Here is a 21,357-nt window from a genome sequence, read left to right on the forward strand (position 1 = left end):
CTTTACCGAGGGTGTGTGTTACACCAAGCTGTGTGCCAGGCACTGGGAACTCAGAGATGAACGAGGCAGCTCCTGCCCTTCAGGGAAGAGTTACAGTGCAGCATGGTGGCTGTGGTGACAGGTCACTGGACAGACAGGTGGAGAAGCTTCCTGTCTGGGAGGCTGAGGAGGGTCTGGGAAGGCTTCCTGGAAGTGACCCCCAAGGAGATGAAAACGCTAAAGGTTTGGGCCAGTGGGAGGGACAAAGAAAAAAAGCAAAACAAACAAAAACCCAGGTAAGACCCAAGGCACGGGGAAATTTACTCCTGGGGACCATGGCTGGGGTTGAGGGCTGCGGTTCTTGAAAACACTGCAGATGCCATCTCATGCCCCCAACCCATCACTCCCTGTCTCAGGAATGATATCTCTGTCCTCCCAGGACCCCTCCCCATCTGGACCTTTGGGGCCAGAGTTAGCTCCTCCCTCTGCCCCATCCACAGCACCCAAGCTGTCTCCAGGTCAACTGCATTCTCCCTGAGCAAAACTGCGTGTGTCCCTCCAGCTCACCTGTGTCCCTCCACCTCTGGGTCACTGTCCTGGTTTCTCCAAACAACTCCCTCCTCTGGTCTCCAAACTCTCTCCCTGCAAAATCCTTGAAGGGCTTGAAGGCCAAGCCCAAGCTCTTAGCCACTCTACTATTCCGACTCCATATACTGAGTGTCACTGAACCTGAGATGCATCGTGGCACTCAGCCCACTTGTCCACTGTTAAAATCACTCATTTGGGTGCCCGCCCCCCCCCAGATTGTAAGCACCAGGAGGGTAGAAACCAGGCCTTGCTTTTCCTTGTTTTCTCCACGGGGCCTTGTACTACACTCAGCACATAGTAAGTGCTCACTGAATGTAGATATCTTATCCCCCTATTAGGGTGTGTCCTACTTGAGGGCAGGGATAGTGTCGGCCTTGTTTGTCTTTTTTTTTTTTTTATGTTGGGGGTAGGAGTTTATTAATTAATTAATTTATCTTTGCTGTGTTGGGTCACCGTTTCTGTGTGAGGGCTCTCTCTAATTGTGGCGAGCGGGGGCCACTCTTCATCGCGGTGCGCGGGCCTCTCACTATCGCAGCCTCTCTTGTTGCGGAGCACAAGCTCCAGACGCGCAGGCTCAAGAGTTGTGGCTCACAGGCCCAGCTGCTCCGTGGCATGTGGGATCCTCCCAGACCAGGGCTTGAACCCGTGTCCCTTACATTAGCAGGCAGATTCTCAACCACTGCGCCACCAGGGAAGCCCCGGCCTTGTCTGTCTTACTCATGTCCACTTTCCATGTACTTCAAATGGTGCCTGGTGAAATGCTTGTAGGTGCTCCTTAAATGCTTGGTGAAGGTATAAATAAGTGGGTACTGAATGAGGGATGCCCTAGCCCCCTACCACACTGTGAGCTCCTTGAAGGCAAGGACAATGGCTTTCTCCTCTTTGTAGTGTCCAGTAACACCTGGCAGGCTGCTTGGCTGCCAAGAATCATCTCCCTGAAGAAGCATGACCATCCCTCTGTGAGAGAAAAGCACTCACCTTTGCTCAGGTTCTGGAAAGAGCTGGGACAAGGAGATGCCACAGAGGGCGGCATAGGCAAAACGGTTGGTCTCGGTCAGCTCCCGGCCTGTGGGCAGATGTGGCTCCCCTTCCACACCTGGCTCGACCACCTGGGGCAGCCTCTGGCTCGACCCGTCCCCTGTGGCCATTTCCAGCCCTGCAGGGAGAAATCCCAGTGAAAAATGCTTTCAGCAGGTAGGCAAAGCTTCCTTAAACGGGACACAAAAACTACCACATCATAAAAGAAAAGGTAGATAAATTAGCCCTCATTCAAATTAAAAACTTCTATTCATCTTTAAGAGACTGGGGCTGGGGGAGATATTTTCAATGTGTATATCACAAAGGATTTGTATCCATAGTGTAAAAACAACTCCTACAAGTCACTAAGAAAAAGAAACAAGGCAAATTTAAGATGGGCAAAAGACTTGAATAGGTACTTCACAAAAGATATCCAATGGCCAATAAGCACACGCAGAGGTGTTCAACATCACTGGGCATCAGAGAAACAGAAATTAAAACCCCAATGAGACACGGCTACTCACCCATCAGAATGGCTAAAATTAAAAGACTGACAATACCAAGTGCTGACGAAGATAAGGGACAAATAGAACTTCCATATACTGCTGGTGGGAGTGTAAATTAGCCATCTGAGACATGGAAATTAAAACTCCAATGAGATACTACCATTCACCTATCAGAAAGGTTAAAATTAAAAAGATCTACAATACTAAGAGAATAAGGAGCAAGTAGAACTTTCATACACTGCTGGTGGGAGTGTAAATTGGTACAACCCTGTGAAAATGGTTTGACTTTATCCACTAAATTTAAACATGTGTCTTCCCTACACGCCAGCAACTCCACTCCTGAGAAATGAAGGTTTATGTCTCCCAAAAGACACAAACGCTCATAGGAGCTTCACTCATAATAGTCCCAAATGAAACAACCCACACGTTCACCCACAGCAGAATGGACAACCCATGCAGATTTATACCATGGAATATTACACAGCAATGAAAAGAATGAAGTTTGGCTCACCACAACATGAGTGAATCTCAATGGTAAGCAGATGGTCATTCACCAGAGAATATATACTGTAGGATTACGTTTACATGAACTTGAAGAATAGGTCAAACCAATCTATAGTGAAAAGAGTCAGAAGAGAGGTTGCCAGTGGGAGGGAATATTGGCTTAGAAGGGGGACAGCAAGGCTTCTGGGTGATGGAAATGTTCTATATCTTGACCCAGGTGGTGATTACATGGGCATAAATGTATTTTAAAACTTCACTGAGCTGTACACTTACGATCTGTGTCCTCTATGTATGTTATACTTCAGTGAAAGGAAGGAAGGGAGGGAGCAAGGTCTCCTTCCCCTTCCTCTGTCCCTCCCTTTATTCTCTTTCCTTCCCAGGGGCAGAAGGGAAGAAGGGAAGGGATGGGTGGGGAGGATTGGGGAAGGGACAAACCAAGCCAAGTCAGGCATCCAAGGGCCCTGGGAGCGGGTGCTGGGAAGGGTACCAGCCGTGACCATAGGGCACTGTGGATACGAATGCAGGCTCAGGACCAGACAGACAGGGTGTGAATCTAAGTGCCTCCAACTCATAGATGTGGGACCTTGGGCAACTCAAACTCTCTGCACTGAGATTCCTTTGCCTAAAAATGGACTATAACAGTACGTGTCTGGAAGAGCCGTGTAAGCAATAAATGACATGGCCGTGAAGAAATAAATGCGTAAAAAGAATCAACAGACAAGTAAATAAGATGCTCAGCACAGTGCCTGGCACACAGCAAAGGTGTATAAATAATAGTAAGAGGCAACGTTATTGAGCCATTGCTGGATGCCAGGCCCTGGGGCTACAGTTTTTAACATGCATGGTCCCAGCCAACTCTACGAGCCAGGTACTACTGATACCATAGCATCCAGTTTTCAAACCGGAGGGGAACAGGCTCAGAGAAGAACTGGGCCCGGGTCACATGCCAGTAAATGGCAGACCAGAGCCCAAAGCCAGAGCTCTTGGCCACCATCTCTGTTTCGAACACTCGTCTTATCGCCAAGAGATTTCTAGTCTAATACCCATACTCCACACTGACTTTGGTCCACAAATTTGTTCTCATCCAGCTGAGCAATAAAATCTTTTGTTCTCAAAGTATCACCTCCGTGGAGGGATTATTTAAAAATCTGTCCACAACTAATATTGCATCAGTTTTTCAAAATAACTCTGAGGTAGTTAAAAGCCACAAACCAACATCTGGACAGCACATAACAGTTTACAGAGCACTTTAAATCCATTTAATTCTTACAACTACCATGTAAGGTTAAGTAGGACGTGAGGCGTTATGATTCTCTCCTTTAACTATAAGCTTCAGAGAGGCCAAGCGATTTCCCCACAGTTACACAGTAAGTATGTGATGAAAGTCAAACCAGACTTTGGTTCTAAACCCCGTGTTCTCTCCTGTACACCCGCACAGGGTGTTTCAGATGGAGAAATTGAGGCCCAGAGAGGTTAAGACCATGCCCAATGTCACCCAGCAAGACTGGCCTCCAATGGTTGCTCCAGGAACCCAAGTTGGAGATCTGTTTGTAGCAGATTTCCCTGGCTCAGGTAATCAGCGCAGACCATGTCAGTGGGCAAAGAGGACGGCAACAAGCCAAGAACTGAGGACATCGCCGGGGGCAGCAGCTGGCCTTGATGGTAGCAGGCTTAGCAATTTCTACTACCTTTAAACAACTCCATGTGCCACTTGGCAGCTGGGGTAATTGTCCCTATTACCCAGAAGAACCCAAGATGGTATTTTATTGGGCTGGTATTTGGGGAGCCCCATGTTAGTTCTCAGCTCAAGAAGAAACGGCCTTCTAATCAGAGAAGCATGATCTGGCCTGTCTCTAACCACAGGGGACAGGGGGTTGTGCTGAGTGCACGAAGAGCTCAGCTCAGGCCAAATTCATTCATTCATTCATTCAACAAAATACTCTCCTGATGCCCTATAATCCATTCTCTACACAGTACCCTGAGTGGCCTTGCTGTCCTATATACCAATCACGTCACTCACCTGCTTAAAGGCCTCCGAAGGCCTCCCATTCACCCCAGGATGAACACCAATACTTTCATGATAGTCTACAGAGTCCTGATCTGGCCCCTGCCCGCCTCTCAACTACAGCTCATGCCCCCACACCCGCCTTGTTCACTACACTATAGCCATGCTGGCTGTCTTTCTGCTCCTCAAATACGTAAGCTGGTCCTCCCTCTGGGCCTATGCACCTGCCATTCCCCCCAGTCTGGGACACTTTACATTTGACCTTCACATCATTCTGGCCTTAGCCTGAATGTCACCTCCTCTGAGAGGTCTTCCCTGATTCCCCAGGCCATGCTACTCTGCCTCTCTATCGTAGCACCCTGTTCTATTTCTATAAGACTTACTCCTGTCTTAAATAATATATTTTTAAATTATATTGTTTACTTGTGTAAACAAGTAGAACATAAACTTCTCGAGGCAGCCCCTGGTTGTTTTTTCACTGCTGTAACCCTAGCTTTCTGAACAGGCCCTGGAGTATTGCAGGCATTCAATAACTACTTGCTGGATGAATGAAAAGGGCCTTGAGGCAAATCAGGGGACAAAACTGACAAATTCCCTGCTCTCAAAGGGCTTACATTCTGGTGGGAGACAGGCAATAATACACCAATACATCATGATCAAATCATTTAAGTACTTGCCACAATCACATAGCTATTAAGTGGTGGAACTGAGATTAGCACTCAGAGGATCTGGATGTAACAGTCCACTAAATAAGTAAGTAAGTAAATAAATAAATATATAAACATTCAGTTGGGCAGTGAACAGTTAGGGAGAGGGGGATATGCAGTGATCAGGACGGCGGGAGGTGACAACAGTATCGGATGAAAGGTGCCACTCCAGCAGAGGCCTGCAGGAAGTAAGGGGGACAGCCCTGCAGATGGATGGGACAGGGTATTCCAGTAGAAGAAACAGGACAGTGGTAGAGCTAGATGGACAACCCAGTGGGATAAATGCTGTGATGGAGAAAACACAGATAGAGGAATACAAAGAGGGGAACCCAGAATTGGCTTCCCAGAGAAGGTGACATCAGACAGGGGTGGGGTCAGTGGGGAGAGAATGTTCTCGGCAGAGGGGATAGCATCTGTCAAGTCCCAGAGGGAGAAGAGAGAGGATGCTTTTGAAGAACCAAAAGGATGCTTAGTGTAGCCAGGCCTTGGACAATGGGTCGGTGTAGAGGTTGGGAGGGAAGAAATGAGGTTGGAGGGGAAGCTGCCAGAGGCTACACCCTGCAGGACCAAGTCCTCCCAGTTAAGGAGTCCGACTTAACCTCAAAGGCAATGGCCATGCGGGGAGCTGAGTGGGGGTACACGGGAGCCCTTGGTATGACTTCTGCAACTGCCTGTGAATCTATAATTATTTAAAAAGGAAAGGTGGGATGTCACTAGAGAATATGAGAACCTTAAGTTCTAAGTAAATCCAAAATAGATATTCGCCTCCACTCCAAACCAATCAGTTAGTTAATTTAATAAACATCTACCGGGGAATTCCCTGGCGTTCCAGTGGTTAGGACTCCACGCTTCCACTACTTCCAGGGCACAGGTTCGATCCCTGGTCAGGGAACTAAGATCCCACATCTTAGTTAGTTTAGCTGTGCCACACAGCACAGCTAAAAACCCCCACAAAAACCAATAAATAAATAAAGAAACAAATATGTACCAGATACGTACAATAAATACGTACCAGGTGCTGTCTTACATGCTGGGGACACAGCGGTGACTAAGACAAACAGACAACCACCTTCCACCATAGAGATACATTCTAGTTGGGGAGACAGACAACATGTAAACTCACGACATTTAAATTAAGATCATTTTAAGTAATGACAAGGGTTCTGAAGAGAAAGAAACCTTAAATAATACTTACCCAGATTTCAAGAAACAACCGTGGGCTTCCCCTCTAAGTCTGAAAACAGGCCGTCCAGCTTCTTGAAGGTTCTTTGGAGAAATATGCAAATTTCCCTGGAGGAGCAAACGAGAAAAACAAGCCCATGGGTCCATAGGGTGTGGGATCTGGAGGAGGCCTATGGGAAAGAGGGATCGGTTAGCCCGGGGCTCAGGGCTAACCCTACTACCACCACTACCACTCTTCTGGGCTTTGCCCCCGCAGGTTTGCAGTCAGCTACCATTCACTGGGCACAGCCCTGGCGCTGTGCGTGGACTGTCGGTTCTAAGTCCTTTTACCCTGAGCCGTGGGTGCTGCACTGGCTCCTTGGTTAGCCTGGCAGTAGAGGGCAGGCACCGGATCTACTCCATATCAGTATTCTGGTGCCCAACCTCTTACCTGCCACAGGGTGAGTGCTCAGAAATTGCCCGTGACACGACGAATGAACTAGTGTTCAGGCTTAAGCAAGAGCTAGGTTATTTCCTCCAGAAAGGCACTCCTATTCTTACCCTCCCATCAAGCATCAGATGAGAAAGGGAGAATGGAACAAGGGCCAAGCATCTGGAATTACCCAGGGATGTCCCAGAGCCCAGCAGAAGAGAGAAGATGCTTCTGAAGAGCCAGAAAGATGCTCAGGGACTACCTCAAACTTCAAATCACCTGAGCTTCATCCTAATGGGCCATTTGCCATGTTCAAGGAACCAGAATATTTTCTGCCTCTCAAGCTTCCGTAGGGTGTTTAATCAATTAGTAGTGACAACACCCTTCCCCTGGAGGTTACCTTATGAGGCATGAGAATGTATATACTATGCCTGCAAACCAGGAGATTCAAGCCGCAAGTCCACCCATATTAAAAAGACACAGAGAAGAAAAATGTCGAGATGAATAGCCCCTATAGTGATCTCTGAAAGGTGAGATACCAGAGACTTTTCTGGATTTCCCCAATATTCTGTCACAGATACGTATTGCTTTTCAACTCTGAAGACAGTTATTTTGTTTATGTCTCCATCTGTACAGAGGGGACTGCTGGACTCACATTGGGATGGTGACAGTGACTGTCTCTAAGCTGGGGGGGTGGGGCGGTGGTTGTCCAATTCTGGATGATTTTAATTTTTTCTTTATATGTTCAAGTTTTATGAATTTTCAATAATGACTGTGTATTGTTTACAAGATCAGAACAAATAGATACGATTTTAAATTATAATATGGTGTACTGATGCCGGTTCATACTGGCATCTCTTCCCAGCTCCGTGTTCAGTGATGCTGGGAGCCTGAAATGGGCCACAGAGGGAGTATTTCCACCACAGAAATGGAAACTGCTACAAACAAAGGGATTCTATTTTCCAGGGAGGTGGTTAACGTACACCACTGGATATACAGTACGATTCCAGTTATGTTTTATTTTATTTTTTATTTTTATTTTTGGCTGTGTTGGGTCTTCATTGCTGCGCGTGGGCTTTCTCTAGTTGCGGCGAGCGGGGGCTACTCTTTGTTGCGGTGCGCGGGCTTCTCATTGCGGTGGCTTCTCTTGTTGCGGAGCGCGGGCTCTAGGCCCACGGGCTTCAGTATTGTGGCGTGCGGGCTCAGTAGTTGTGGCTCGCGGGCTCTAGGGTGCAGGCTCAGTAGTTGTGGCACATGGGCCTAGTTGCTCTGCGGCATGTGGGATCTTCCTGGACCAGGGCTCCAACCTGTGTCCCCTGCACTGGCAGGCGGATTCTTAACCACTGTGCCACCAGGGAAGCCCTCCAGTTATGTTTTTAAAAAATGTTTCACAGAGCAAAAAGATCACAAGGCAGTACATCAAAATGTTAGTGATCCTTGTCTCTTGGTGGTAGGGCTGTGGGACTAGAAGTAATCGATTTTTATTCTTTCTATTTTTCTGAATTTTTAACATTTTCTGTCATGAGCTTATTAGAGCCTTTATAATAAAAACATTTTTTTTAAAGAATTAAAAACAGTTGTGTTCTTTTTTTTTTTTTTTTGCAGTATGCGGGCCTCTCACTGTCGTGGCCTCTCCTGTTGCGGAGCACAGGCTCCGGACGCGCAGGCTCAGCGGCCACGGCTCACGGGCCCAGCCGCTCCGTGGCATGTGGGATCTTCCCGGACCGGGGCACGAATCTGTGTCCCCTGCATCGGCAGGCGGACTCTCAACCACTGCGCCACCAGGGAAGCCCAACAGCTGTGTTCTTGACCCCTAGAAGGGGAGTGCTTAGTCTCAGAAAGCCCTGGCCCCATGTGGCCCAGCCAAGACAGTGGGGCTCAGGTCACAGTGAAGTCCCATTCCTCTGACCAACAGGTCTTGTCATCAACAAGATGGACAAGGGCAATTCTCAGCCATCCATGCCGGTGGGATGGAGGAGTCCAGGGTTCCAACGTCATGGACTGTCCAGGCGGAAGGGATGGGCCCCAGACTCTTCCAGCTGAGGGAGTGTGGTGGCAGCCGTGGGTGGTCTGACACCTAAACTGTGTATGCTGGTCCTCGGGGGCCGCCACCCCTTGTTCTGATTAGGGACCAGGATCCAGTCTGATATTCTCAAACACGTCTGAGAAGCTGGACTGATTCTGAGAGAGCGAGCTGGGTTCCTGTGGTGAGAAAAAGACCCCGCTGATCAGGGCTAGCCGTGTCTGTGTGCCTGGGGCCACCTCGTGTGCACAGGGCCAGTCCAGCAGCACCCTGGGCTCAGGACATCCCTAATGGATGGAGTAAGTCCCAACTCCCTGGGGGTCTTGTCTCTGCCCAAGTGCCGTGAAGACACCAAGGAACCCTGAGAAAGATCCACACCTGACCCAGGAGGGCCCCAACTCCCAGGGAAACAACATGTACATGGTGAGGACACCAGTCAACGGCTAGGCTGCAAGGCCCAGAAGTGGGACGGAAGCAGTTCGTCCGGAGCGGGACCACGTTTTGCTGCACCACAATCAGGATTTTTCTCTCACCAGTCACGTTATCTGTCACCAAAGAAAACACGGACTGGGTTATTTCTGTCAGTAGTGGAGGTAGACGGTCATTCCCAAACATCTGACCTGGGTTCTGCAGGCACCCACAGGAGGTGCTCAACCCACATTTGTTGACGGACACCATAAACGATGCAGTGGGATTTCTTCTTGGAACAAGAAAAAATTCCAAAGTCAGCACCAAGGAGAAAATCAAATGTGGTCAGTATCATCCTTGAAAATCCTTTAAATCATCCTTAGAACTCCGGGACCTGGGTCTTTAGAAGATCTCATGCAAGAATGAACTTCTTTTGTTTTTCTTACACGTGAGTCAGCTGTGGCTTTTTTTTTTTTTTTTAACTTGGAGCAGTCAGTAAAGGCCAAGGTCAAATTTGATGTGTGTGTGTGTGTGTGTGTTGCGGGGTGGGGGGGAGCCCAGTGGGGGTCGGGGGTGACGTTCTTTTTCTCTCTCTCTTCCTCTTTTTCTGAGTTAACTGGCCACAGCTGCATTTTTTAATGAGTCTGCAGTACAGTGAGATAATCATTACCAGAGAGATAGCTACCGTGTCACAGGAAGGCTGAGGACTAATTATTCTGGAGCCAAGGAGAAGGAGAAGGAAGAACATCTGGCTGAAGAAATCCTTTATAACAAATACAGCTACAGCACTGTTCTTAAGCCAGAAACTCTGAAGATTGTAGTCCAAAGTTAAAACACACACACACACACACACACACACACACACACACACACACAGAGTAAGACAATCTTGACATGGCCCTAGAAGTGGAGATTCTACGCAGGCCCAATTTACTCCCCACTCTCAGCATTTTAGGAGACAAACCCATTCGTTCTATACCTCTATCTGGAAGTTAAACTGGAGGTCAGTGGTAACTGCGGCAACTCAGGAGGTTTCCATGGCAACAGTTCCAACATAGAAGAACCCAGAGGGTTTTGGACAATCCCACTACAGACCAAAAGAAAAAACAGGGATGTTGGCATGGAGGGCAAGTTCCCATCCCAACCTCACTTCAGCGGCCTGGAGAAAGGGCGGGGTGCTGGCGCAGGGAGGGTAACAGCGTGCTATCGGGGTGGATGCCCAGGCTGCAGGACGTTTTGTCCACATTTATCATTGTGCCCTTCCTCCCTGACTCCCGTCCTCGTACAAGCTGCCATCATCTCTCTGGCAGGAGCCTCCTCACCAGTCTCCCGCCTCTTTCTGCCCTCACCCCTAGCTATCCACCCCACAGCATCCAGAAAGTTCCACCTCAAACTAGAATCAGATCATGTGCCTTCCCTGCTCCAAACCTTCAGTGACTCCCTTCTCACCCACAGTCACCATCAAGGCACCCGGGCCACACGTAGCGCACCCTTCTCCTCCCCTCCCCTCCACTCATTCTGCTCCAGACACACCATCCTCCTTGCTGCTCCTGGATCCCACCATGCATGCTGCTCCCACCTCAAGGCCTTTGCACTGGCTGTTCCCTCTGCCGGAAGTGCTCTTCCCCCATAACCACATGACCAACTCCCTTATCTCCTTCCAGTCTTTGCTCAAATCTCACAGCTCAGGGAAGCCATGCTGCCCCCAGCCTCTCATCCCAATCGCTTTTAACTGGCTCCTCTGCTTGGTCCAGAGCACGCATCGCTGTCTGACTCACTACATCCTTTCCTTGTTTATGTTTATTGCTTATTGTTTACCTCTCCCTCTGCCCACGTGGAAGCATAGCAGGCACTCATAAACATCTGCTGAATGAAGGGTGGTTTCCACTAGGGATAATTAAAAAACAATTCAAGAGGGAAGTCTTCCTGGGAAGGAAGGGGGAGAAATGGCAAAATCTCTAATGGTTCATTTGACCTACTGGTTTTCAAACTGCTCCACAAGGTCCCAGGGACCTCTCTTACTCTGATGGACAAGAGGAGAGACAGTGGGGAGCCATCCATGCCCAACTCCAAATTTCAACAGTGAATGCCCCAGCAATGCCGCTTTTGGCTACACACCCAAAAGCACTGAAAGCAGGGTCTCAAAAAGATATCTGTATACCCATATTCATAGCGGCATTATTCATAATAGCTAAAAGGTGGAGGCAACCCAAGTGTCCATCCATGGATGACTGGATAAACAAAATGTTATATACCTACAGTGGAACATTATTCAGCCTTAAAAAAGGAAGGAAATTCTAACACACTGCAACATGGCTGAACCTTGAGGACATTATGCTAAGTGAAATCAACCAGTCCCAGAAAGACAAATACGGTATGACTCCACTTATATGAGGTACTCAGAGTAAGCAACATCATAGAGACAGAAAGTAAAGTGGGGGCTGCCAGGGGCTGGGGGAGGGGGAATGGGAAGTTGTTGTTTAGTGGGTACAGAGTTTCAGATTTGCAAGTTGAAATGGTCTGGAGATCGACTGCAAAACAATGTGATTATACCTAACACTTCTGAATTGCACACTTCAAAATGGTTAAGATGGCAACTTTTATGTTGTGTCTATTTCATCACCATTAAAAATTTTTTTAATTAAAAAAATCGTACCAGTCAATACTTGGTCAATGTTAGTAAATGCCACCCCTTTCCATGCATCATCTCATTTCCTCCCAATAATCCTACCAGGTAGGTGCTATTATCTCTGTTTTACAGATGGAGAAAGAGGCCCTGAGAAATGAATGTCAAGGTCACTGGATAAGTGATGTGGGATTTAAACTTGTACCTGGGTCTTAGCCCAAGGGCAGCCATCTTAACTACGAGGCTACACGGCTCCTCTTTGGTCTAGTTTATACATTGAGGTGGCCCAAAAGATTTCAAACACAATTTGAAAACCTCCGAATTAGAATCTCACTAGCTCCATCTGTCCACAGGTTAACACCCTGAACCGAGCAGGACCCCGTGGGGCTTTCCTGCGACAGACGCCTTCCCCCATGTCCTCTGCCTGCCTCTTGTTTATGGAAAAGCGGTAGTGTCCCAGGCCTCCCCTGAGTCACAAAAGCCTGGCTCAAGAATTAATGATTGAAAGGATTGTGTAGTGACAAACGGAGTAGTTGTGCCAGGAGAACGGGTAATAATTTAAACAGTAAATCAGCCATACGGCAGTCACAGAATCTTTAGCTCCTCTCTGAGGTACCTAGATAACAGTAACTGATGCACATTTCCTGAGTTGTTTTACAGATGCTAAAACCCCCACCAAATGGAAGAAGTTAACTACTTGATGACCATGAGCATGTAGCCCCCCAGACCCACTGGAGCCTGAGGATTGATAACGTTAACACCTGTGACACCCTGTTACCTCACCACCAACCAATCAGAGAACCGTGCACGAGCTGGTCACACACCCTGTGACTCCCCTTCCTCATTTTGCCTTCAAATATCCTTCTCCGTAAATTGATGCAGCCACTACGGAAAAGAGCATGGAGGTTCCTTAAAAAACTAAAAATAGGACTCTCCGGTGGTCCAGTGGTTAAGACGACACGCTCCCACTGTAGGGGGTGTGGGTTTGATCCCTGGTCAGGGAACTAAGATCCCACGTGCTGCATGGTGTGGCCACAAAAAAAACCACAAAACACCTAAAAACAGAGTAGCCATATGCTCCAGCAAACTCATTCATGGGCATATATCTGGAGAAAAGTATAATTAAAAAAGACACATGCACCCCAATGTTCACAGCAGCATTATTTACAATAGCCAAGACATGGAAGCAACCTAAACGTCATCGACAGATCAAGAAGATGTGATATATCTACACAACGGAATACTACTCAGCCATAAAAAATGAAATAATGCCATTTGCAGCAACATGGATAGCCTAGAGATTATCATACTAAGTGAAGTAAGTCAGACAGAGAAAGTCAAATACCACGTGGTATCACGTATACATGGAATCTAAAATATGATTAAAATGAACTTATTTACGACACAGAAACAGACTCACAGACATAGAAAGCAAACTTATGGTTACCAAAGGGGAATGGGCATGGGAGAGGGATAAATTAGGTGTTTGGGATTAGCAGATACAAACTACTATATATAAAATAGATAAACAACAAGGTACTACTATAACAGGGGACTATATTCAATATCCTGTAATAAACCATAATGGAAAAGAATATGAAAAAGAATATGTGTGTGTGTATATATATATATATATATATATATATATATATATATACACATATGTATAACTGAATCACTTTGCTATACACCAGAAACTAACAACATTGTAAATCAACTATATATCAAAAAAAAAAAAAAGTTTCCCTGAAACCCAACGGGGAGTTTGGCTTTTTCTGAGCATTGACTTCCCCAGACTCCTTGTCTGGAGCCTTACAATAAACGCTGAGCTTTCCTTCACCACAACCCAGCGTCAGTAGATTGGCTTTACTACATGTGGGTGAGCGGAGCTGAGCTTGGTTCAGTAACAACCCTACTTTTCAACTTTGTTTTCTTCCACTTCCCTTCTTCCAGCCAGCCTTGCCCCAAACTGAACCATCTGCTGCTTCCAGCCCATGCTGGGTTTCTCATCTAGGGCCTCACCTCATGCTGTTTTTTTCTTGATGTGGGTCCTCATGTCCAAATGGTGCCCTTCTTCAAAAGCATCCTGATCCCATTTCAGCCTCACAACAACCTTACAAGGAAGAGATTAACACTGTCCCCATCTTACAGACGAGAAAACTGAGGCTCACAGAGGTGAGGGCCACACAGCTGGCAAAAGGCAGGACCAGGTAGGACATACCCTCCACAGGCATGTGTGACTTCAAACCCAAGTTCTTCTCCACTTTACTAAAGGGCCTCAGGAGCTGCCATGAGGCTTCCTGGATTTGTCCAGCCTGCCACCTCTGAAGCCACCCCCAACCTCCCACCAGGCTTTCTCTGGGCTGCCTCACCTCCTCTCAGGTATAAAGGCTGGTTGCCCCTGTGCCTGTTTCCCCGACAAGGAGGCTCAGGGTGGGAGTGGATGCCACTCAGAACATCTGTGCTTCCCCACCTCCCCAGCAGAGTTCCCTCCTTATTCATCCAGGTCTAAGACAGCAGGCGCCACCACTGCCTGCTCCCATCAGACCCTGCGTGACTTTTATCAAATTTGCTACCACCTGGCAACGGGTTACAGGTTTATCTGTTTGTGGCCCCACTAGAGAAAGCTCCCTGATGGCTCCTAGAACAGTGCCTGGCAGAGTAAGTGAAAGGATGAATGAATGAACACCTACCCCCAAAACTAAGAAGTGACTTCAGTGTTCTTTTTTTTTTTGATGAAGGACAATACGGTTTTATACAAAGCAAGGTCCCAATATTTGCTCAAGAGCTACTCCCAAAGGTAGACTTCATTACTGAGCACCTATGAGCAAACTAAGACCAGTCCCGGAAGTCATGAAGGTTACAGTTGCAAGGTGTATGTGTGTGTGTGTGTGTGGGGGGGGGTTGGGTGGGTGACAGGGTACAGGCTGAAATTAATCCCAGCAATATCCAGTGTATAATTCCACCTTGAGCTAAACCTCCCACGTACCTGGGGATGTCCTGTGGCCTGAGGAACTTGGAATGCAGGTCTAGGTTGGGCTCAGATCTGATGGATGAGCAGGTGTTAACCTGGGAATAGGGAGATGAGGGAGGAGGAACGGTCCAGAAGAGCACGTGCAAAGGTCCTGAGGCTGGAGGGAGCAGCATGCCTGAGCACAGAGGACTGCTGATAAAGTGATCAGAGATGCAGCTGGAGGAGGAGGCCAGGTGTAGGTGGGGCCCAGACTGCAGGGCCTTATGGGCCGTGCTAAGGGTTTTGTTCTGTATGCTAAGAAAGTGGGAAGCCACAGAAGGATTTTGAGCGGATGGTGGTACCAAAGATGGGTCTGGCTGCCAAGTGGAGGGCGGCTGAGTGGCAAGTGGGTAATATCCTCTCCCCAGTCCCCTCCTGCCCATTGTAACACATGGCATCGAGGCCCCTGTTTCATCTGTAGCCCCAGTTTAAAACGTATGGCAATGTTTACAAAACCCTCAGGTCATAAAGGACAGAGTGATGATAAACCACCTAATGACATTTTTCAGGTCTCACATGTGTGGGCCCAGGAGCCTGATCCAGGCACTTGTAGCCTGGTGGTACCAGTGCAGGGAGAGATGGTTTCAGGCTCGTGAGAAATTCTCCAGGCTCTGACCCTGATGCACCTCCCCGTCACCCCAACCAGGCCAACACTTGTCTTGTTGACCGCTTGTACCTCCAGCGTCTAAACAGCGCTCATGCTGGTACATGCTGCGCTATGGCAACCTATGCGGTCACCTGTGCCCATCCAACCACTCCCAGGCCTTGGGCTTAAAAACTGAAAAGGCTCCCAGAGTGGCAGCTCTACACAGGGCTGTTTGTGGCTTTGGCCGCTTTCACCCCCATGACAACCTTGGGGACAGGTATTTTACAGATGAGGCACAGGTCACTTAGCTTGTTCAAGATGACTCAGGAAGCTGCAAAGTTAGCCACATCTGTCTGATGTAGTACATGTGATGGCAAGGGTTCTAAAAGTTGAAATGTTCTAGTTCCGTGAAAAATGCCAGTGGCAGTTTGATAGGGATTGCATTGAAGCTGTAGATTGCTTTGGGTAGTAGAGTCATTTTCACAATGTTGATTCTTCCAATCCAAGAACACGGTATATTTCTCCATCTATTTGTATCATCTTTAATTTCTTTCATCAGTGTCTTTTATTTTTTTTTTCGGTACACAGGCCTCTCACCGCTGTGGCCTCTCCCGTTGCGGAGCACAGGCTCCGGATGCGCAGGCTCAGCGGCCATGGCTCACGGGCCCAGCCGCTCCGCGGCATGTGGGATCCTCCCGGACCAGGGCACGAACCCGCATCCCCTGCATCGGCAGGCGGACTCCCAATCACTGCGCCACCAGGGAAACCCTCATCAGTGTCTTATAATTTTCTGCATACGGGTCTTTTGTCTCCTTAGGTAGGTTTATTCCTAGATATTTTATTCTTTTTGTTGCAATGGTAAATGGGAGTGTTTTCTTAATTTCACTTTTAGATTTTTCATCATTAGTGTATAGGAATGCAAGAGATTTCTGTGCATTAATTTTGTATCCCGCTACTCTACCAAATTCATTGATTAGCTCTAGTAGTTTTCTGGTAGCATCTTTAGGATTCCCTATGTATAGTATCATGTCATCTGCAAACAGTGACAGCTTTACTTCTTCTTTTCCAATTTGGATTCCTTTTATTTCTTTTTCTTCTCTGATTGCTGTGGCTAAAACTTCCAAAACTATGTTGAATAATACTGGTGAGAGTGGACAACCTTGTCTTGTTCCTGATCTTAGTGGAAATGGTTTCAGTTTTTCACCATTGAGGACGATGTTGGCTGTGGGTTTGTCATATATGGCCTTTATTATGTTGAGGAAAGTTCCCTCTATGCCTACTTTCTGCAGGGTTTTTATCATAAATGGGTGTTGAATTTTGTTGAAAGCTTTCTCTGCATCTATTGAGATGATCATATGGTTTTTCTCCTTCAATTCGTTATGTATCACGTTGACTGATTTGCGTATATTGAAGAATCCTTGCATTCCTGGAATAAACCCCACTTGATCATGGTGTATGATCCTTTTCATGTGCTGTTGGATTCTGTTTGCTAGTATTTTGTTGAGGATTTTTGCATCTATGTTCATCAGTGATATTGGCCTGTAGTTTTCTTTCTTTGTGACATCTTTGTCTGGTTCTGGTATCAGGGTGATGGTGGCCTTGTAGAATGAGTTTGGGAGTGTTCCTCCCTCTGCTATATTTTGGAAGAGTTTGAGAAGGATAGGTGTTAGCTCTTCTCGAACAAAAAATTTCACAATTTGTATGGAAACACAAAAGACCCCAAATAGCCAAAGCAATCTTGAGAACAAAAAATGGAGCTGGAGGAATCAGGCTCCCTGACTTCAGACTATACTACAAAGCTACAGTAATCAAGACAGTATGGTACTGGCACAAAAACAGAAATATAGATCAATGGAACAGGATAGAAAGCCCAGAGATAAACCCACGCACATATGGTCACCTTATCTTTGATAAAGGAGGCAAGAATATACAGTGGAGAAAAGACAGCCTCTTCAATAAGTGGTGCTGGGAAAACTGGACAGGTACATGTAAAAGTATGAGATTAGAACACTCCCTAACACCATACACAAAACAAAGCTCAAAATGGATTAAAGACCTAAATGTAAGCCAGAAACTATCAAACTCTTAGAGGAAAACATAGGCAGAACACTCTATGACATAAATCTCAGCAAGATCCTTTTTGACCCACCTCCTAGAGAAATGGAAATAAAAACAAAAATAAACAAATGGGACCTAATGAAACTTAAAAGCTTTTGCACAGCAAAGGAAACCATAAACAAGACCAAAAGACAACCCTCAGAATGGGAGAAAATATTTGCAAATGAAGCAACTGACAAAGGATTAATCTCCAAAATTTACAAGCAGCTCATGCAGCTCAATAACAAAAAAACAAACAACCCAATCCAAAAATGGGCAGAAGACCTAAATAGACATTTCTCCAAAGAAGATATACAGATTGCCAACAAACACATGAAAGAATGCTCAACATCATTAATCATTAGAGAAATGCAAATCAAAACTACAATGAGGTATCACCTCACACCAGTCAGAATGGCCATCATCAAAAAATCTACAAACAATAAATGCTGGAGAGGGTGTGGAGAAAAGGGAACACTCTTGCACTGCTGGTGGGAATGTAAATTGATACAGCCACTATGGAGAACAGTATGGAGGTTCCTTAAAAAACTACAAATAGAACTACCATACGACCCAGCAATCCCACTACTGGGCATATACCCTGAGAAAACCATAATTCAAAAAGAGTCATGTACCAAAATGTTCACAGCACCTCTATTTACAATAGCCAGGAGATGGAAGCAGCCTAAGTGTCCATCATCGGATGAATGGATAAAGAAGATGTGGCACATATATACAATGCACTATTACTCGGCCATAAAAAGAAACAAAACTGAGTTATTTGTAGTGAGGTGGATGGACCTAGAGTCTGTCATACAGAGTGAAGTAAGTCAGAAAGAGAAAAACAAATACCGTATGCTAACACATATATATGGAATCTAAGAAAAAAAAAAAGGTCATGAACCTAGGGGTAAGATGGGAATGGAGACGCAGACCTACTACAGAATGGACTTGAGGATGTGGGGAGGGGGAAGGGTAAGCTGTGACAAAGCGAGAGAGTGGCATGGACATATATACACTACCAAACGTAAAATAGCTAGCTAGTGGGAAGCAGCCGTAAAGCCCAGGGAGATCAGCTCGGTGCTCTGTGACCACCTAGAGGGGTGGGATAGGGAGGGTGGGAGGGAGGGAGACGCAAGAGGGAAGAGATATGGGAACATATGTATATGTATAACTGATTCACTTTGTTATAAAGCAGAAACTAACATACCATTGTAAAGCAATTATACTCCAATAAAGATGCTAAAAATATAAAAAAATGAGAAGTTGAAATGCTGACAGTGACATAAGCATTCTATTTCCGGAGAGAGCCGAGCAGGGAGCCTCAAACTCCTCGCCTTGAGCTCAGCCACCCTCCCTCTGCCTCATGTATTTCTTTACTGAGAGCACTCACAGGTTATCAACAGGGTCACTAGGGTCTCTAAATAAATATACTCTAAATAAACACTACCCCCTTGCTTACGCCTGATTTGGCAAAAGGTCTCTGATAGGGGCCACACTCTGGACCCTGCTTTCCCATTTCTGAAGCATTCTGGCATACCATCATCAATGCTATGAAGTATTATGACCCCCATTCTATGATAAGAAAACAGGCCCACAGAGGTAGAATGACATATCCAAGATCACACAGCTAGGTTTCCAGGCTCTGAGGTCAGTTTAGGGCTCCCTTTGGCCCACTCTCTACCCACCTAGGCCCTCTCCCCCAAATCCCTGGGCGGTGGGTCGGGGGAGCTCAGGCTGACAGAGCATCTCAAACCTGGCCCAGGGGGGCTGGAGGCTCAGAGGGCTTGAGGCTGTGAGGTTTGATCTCTCTCCGCCCTCTTCTCAGACTTCATGGTAGAGAAGATTCCAAAGGTCCCTCCTCTAGGCTCAGCCTTTCCCCGCCTGCCCCTCAGGCTGAAGGGCCCTGTTTTACTCCACCCTCTGGAATGTACCCCCCCTCCACCCCCGCACCCCAGGGCACCACTTGTCTTGTTGACTGCTGTTTCCTCAGTGCATGACCACCTAGAGGGGTGGGACAGGGAGCGTGGGAGGGAGGAAGACGCAAGAGGGAAGAGATATGGGAACATATGTATATGTATAACTGATTCACTTTGTTATAAAGCAGAAACTAACACACCATTGTAAAGCAATTATACTCCAATAAAGATGTTAAAAACAAACAAACAACAGTGCACACACTGGCACACAGCAGGTGTTCAATAAATATTTGCTGGATGCCCCCAAAGCTTAGAAGGCTTCATGTTTCTGCCCTGAAATGAACACCGAGTTAGGGGAAAAGAGAACTAACTGCTGACTCCTACTCCATGTTAGGCAGTAGTGTCTAGACCAAGGCCCCCAGTCTAGCCCAGCTGTGGTCCCGACTCCCTGTGCTGGGCCGAGCAGGGCAGAGAGCGGGCACTGTGCTGGCCTCCTCTGTGCCAGGCACTGGGCCAGGCTGTGGAGTCGGGGAACCCAGGTTCGTATCGTGACCTCCTTCCCAGCGGTGTGGTCTTGGGGAAATTCCCTCATCTCTCTGAGCCTCAGCTTACCCAGGTGTAAAATCCACTCCAAAGTTAGTATCAGTAATTCATCCTCCTCTAACAGCAGGGGTCAGGATGAGGCGACCTGGGCTCCCTGTGACACTGGGGCCGGGGCTTTTCTGCAGAGGTTATTCCCAACCTCCCTCCCCCGCCCCCCGGGGAATTCTCAGTTTAGGTGTGTCCTGTGAGCTCAGAGGTCTGGAGGGGCAAGGACGGGGGGTGAGGGGCGCTGGAGGGGCCGCGTGAGCCAAGTGGAAGCCCACTGACCCCGGGTGACCTTGGGCAAGTCCATTCCCCTCCGTGGCCCGGACCAGCGTCCTCATTTATCAAGGGAGGCAGGAGACGCCTGAGTGCTGCGCCCGGCCTCAGTTTCCCCATCTGCTGCCCGGGCGTGTGGTTCCTACGTGCACTTCCGGCTCGGAAGGAAAACAAGCAACCACACGAAGGCCTTGACTCCGGGGAGGTCGGCGCGGAGGGCGGGGCGGGGGCAAAGAGTCCGCGGGCCGAGCCAGCCGGGACTGGGGCTCCCCGCGCGGAGTCGGCGCGGTGGCGGCGGGGAGCGGGCCTCTTACCTGAAGGTGGCGGCGAAGGCGACGGCGAAGGCGGCCCGGCTGCCCCGGCCCCGCCCCTCCTTCCCTTCCTCCCTCCCTCCCTCCCTCCCCCCGCGCGGGTCCCGACTGGTCCTGACGCCGCGCCGCCCGCCCCGTGCGCGCCTGGTCCTTCCGGGCTCCGGGCTCCGGGCTCCGGGCTCCGAAATGCGTGTCCCGAGCCGCTCGCCTCGCCGCCACCCCGCCAGAGGGTGCCGGCTTCAGGAAGTGACGGGCCAGTCCGGCGCGAGACTCGGTTTGTGGGTCTCTTCGCCTTCGGGGAAGCCACAGGGCTTTGGCTCTGCGGAAACTGCTTGCCAGGGGCTCGGTCGCCAAAAGTAAATCAGTTGCAATCGAAGAACCAGGCACAGAAACAGCCTTCCCGCATGTGTATACAGTGCTTGGAAGTTTACTGCGTGATGAGATATCCATGCGCTCCCTGAGTTTTCTTTCAGTTTCTTTAACGCCAAGTTTGGTCTGGTCTCAGGGCCTTTGCGTCTGAGGTTCCCGTGCCTGGCCCTGTGGCCCCAGCTCTCCACTCCGGTGTCCACGCAGGGTGGCATCTGTGAGGCTTCCCTGACCACCCAGCACGTTC

The 21,357-nt window shown here is 48.0% G+C and overlaps 1 protein-coding gene across 6 annotated transcripts in view; it reads right to left on the reverse strand.

Moving 5' to 3' along the window:
* Positions 1-20,795, reverse strand: part of TMCO4 (transmembrane and coiled-coil domains 4) — a 95,396-nt gene extending 74,601 nt beyond the window's left edge. For 4 of the 6 annotated variants that reach the window (XM_060015421.1, XM_060015416.1, XM_060015443.1 and 1 more), the window contains exons 1-4: positions 20,748-20,795; positions 10,311-10,418; positions 6,502-6,596; positions 1,546-1,723 (exon numbers count right to left, since the gene is read on the reverse strand). In XM_060015421.1, coding sequence (XP_059871404.1) covers positions 1,546-1,715 — 170 coding nt within the window. In that variant the 5' untranslated portion in view covers positions 1,716-1,723; positions 6,502-6,596; positions 10,311-10,418; positions 20,748-20,795. Of the gene's footprint in view, positions 1-1,545; positions 1,724-6,501; positions 6,597-10,310; positions 10,419-20,747 lie in introns of those variants that run through there. The other 2 variants (XM_060015419.1, XM_060015426.1) reach the window with 2 other exon arrangements.
* Positions 20,796-21,357: the final 562 nt, after the last annotated feature.

The sequence above is a fragment of the Delphinus delphis genome, chromosome 1, assembly GCF_949987515.2.
Source record: "Delphinus delphis chromosome 1, mDelDel1.2, whole genome shotgun sequence".
NCBI lineage: Eukaryota > Metazoa > Chordata > Mammalia > Artiodactyla > Delphinidae > Delphinus > Delphinus delphis.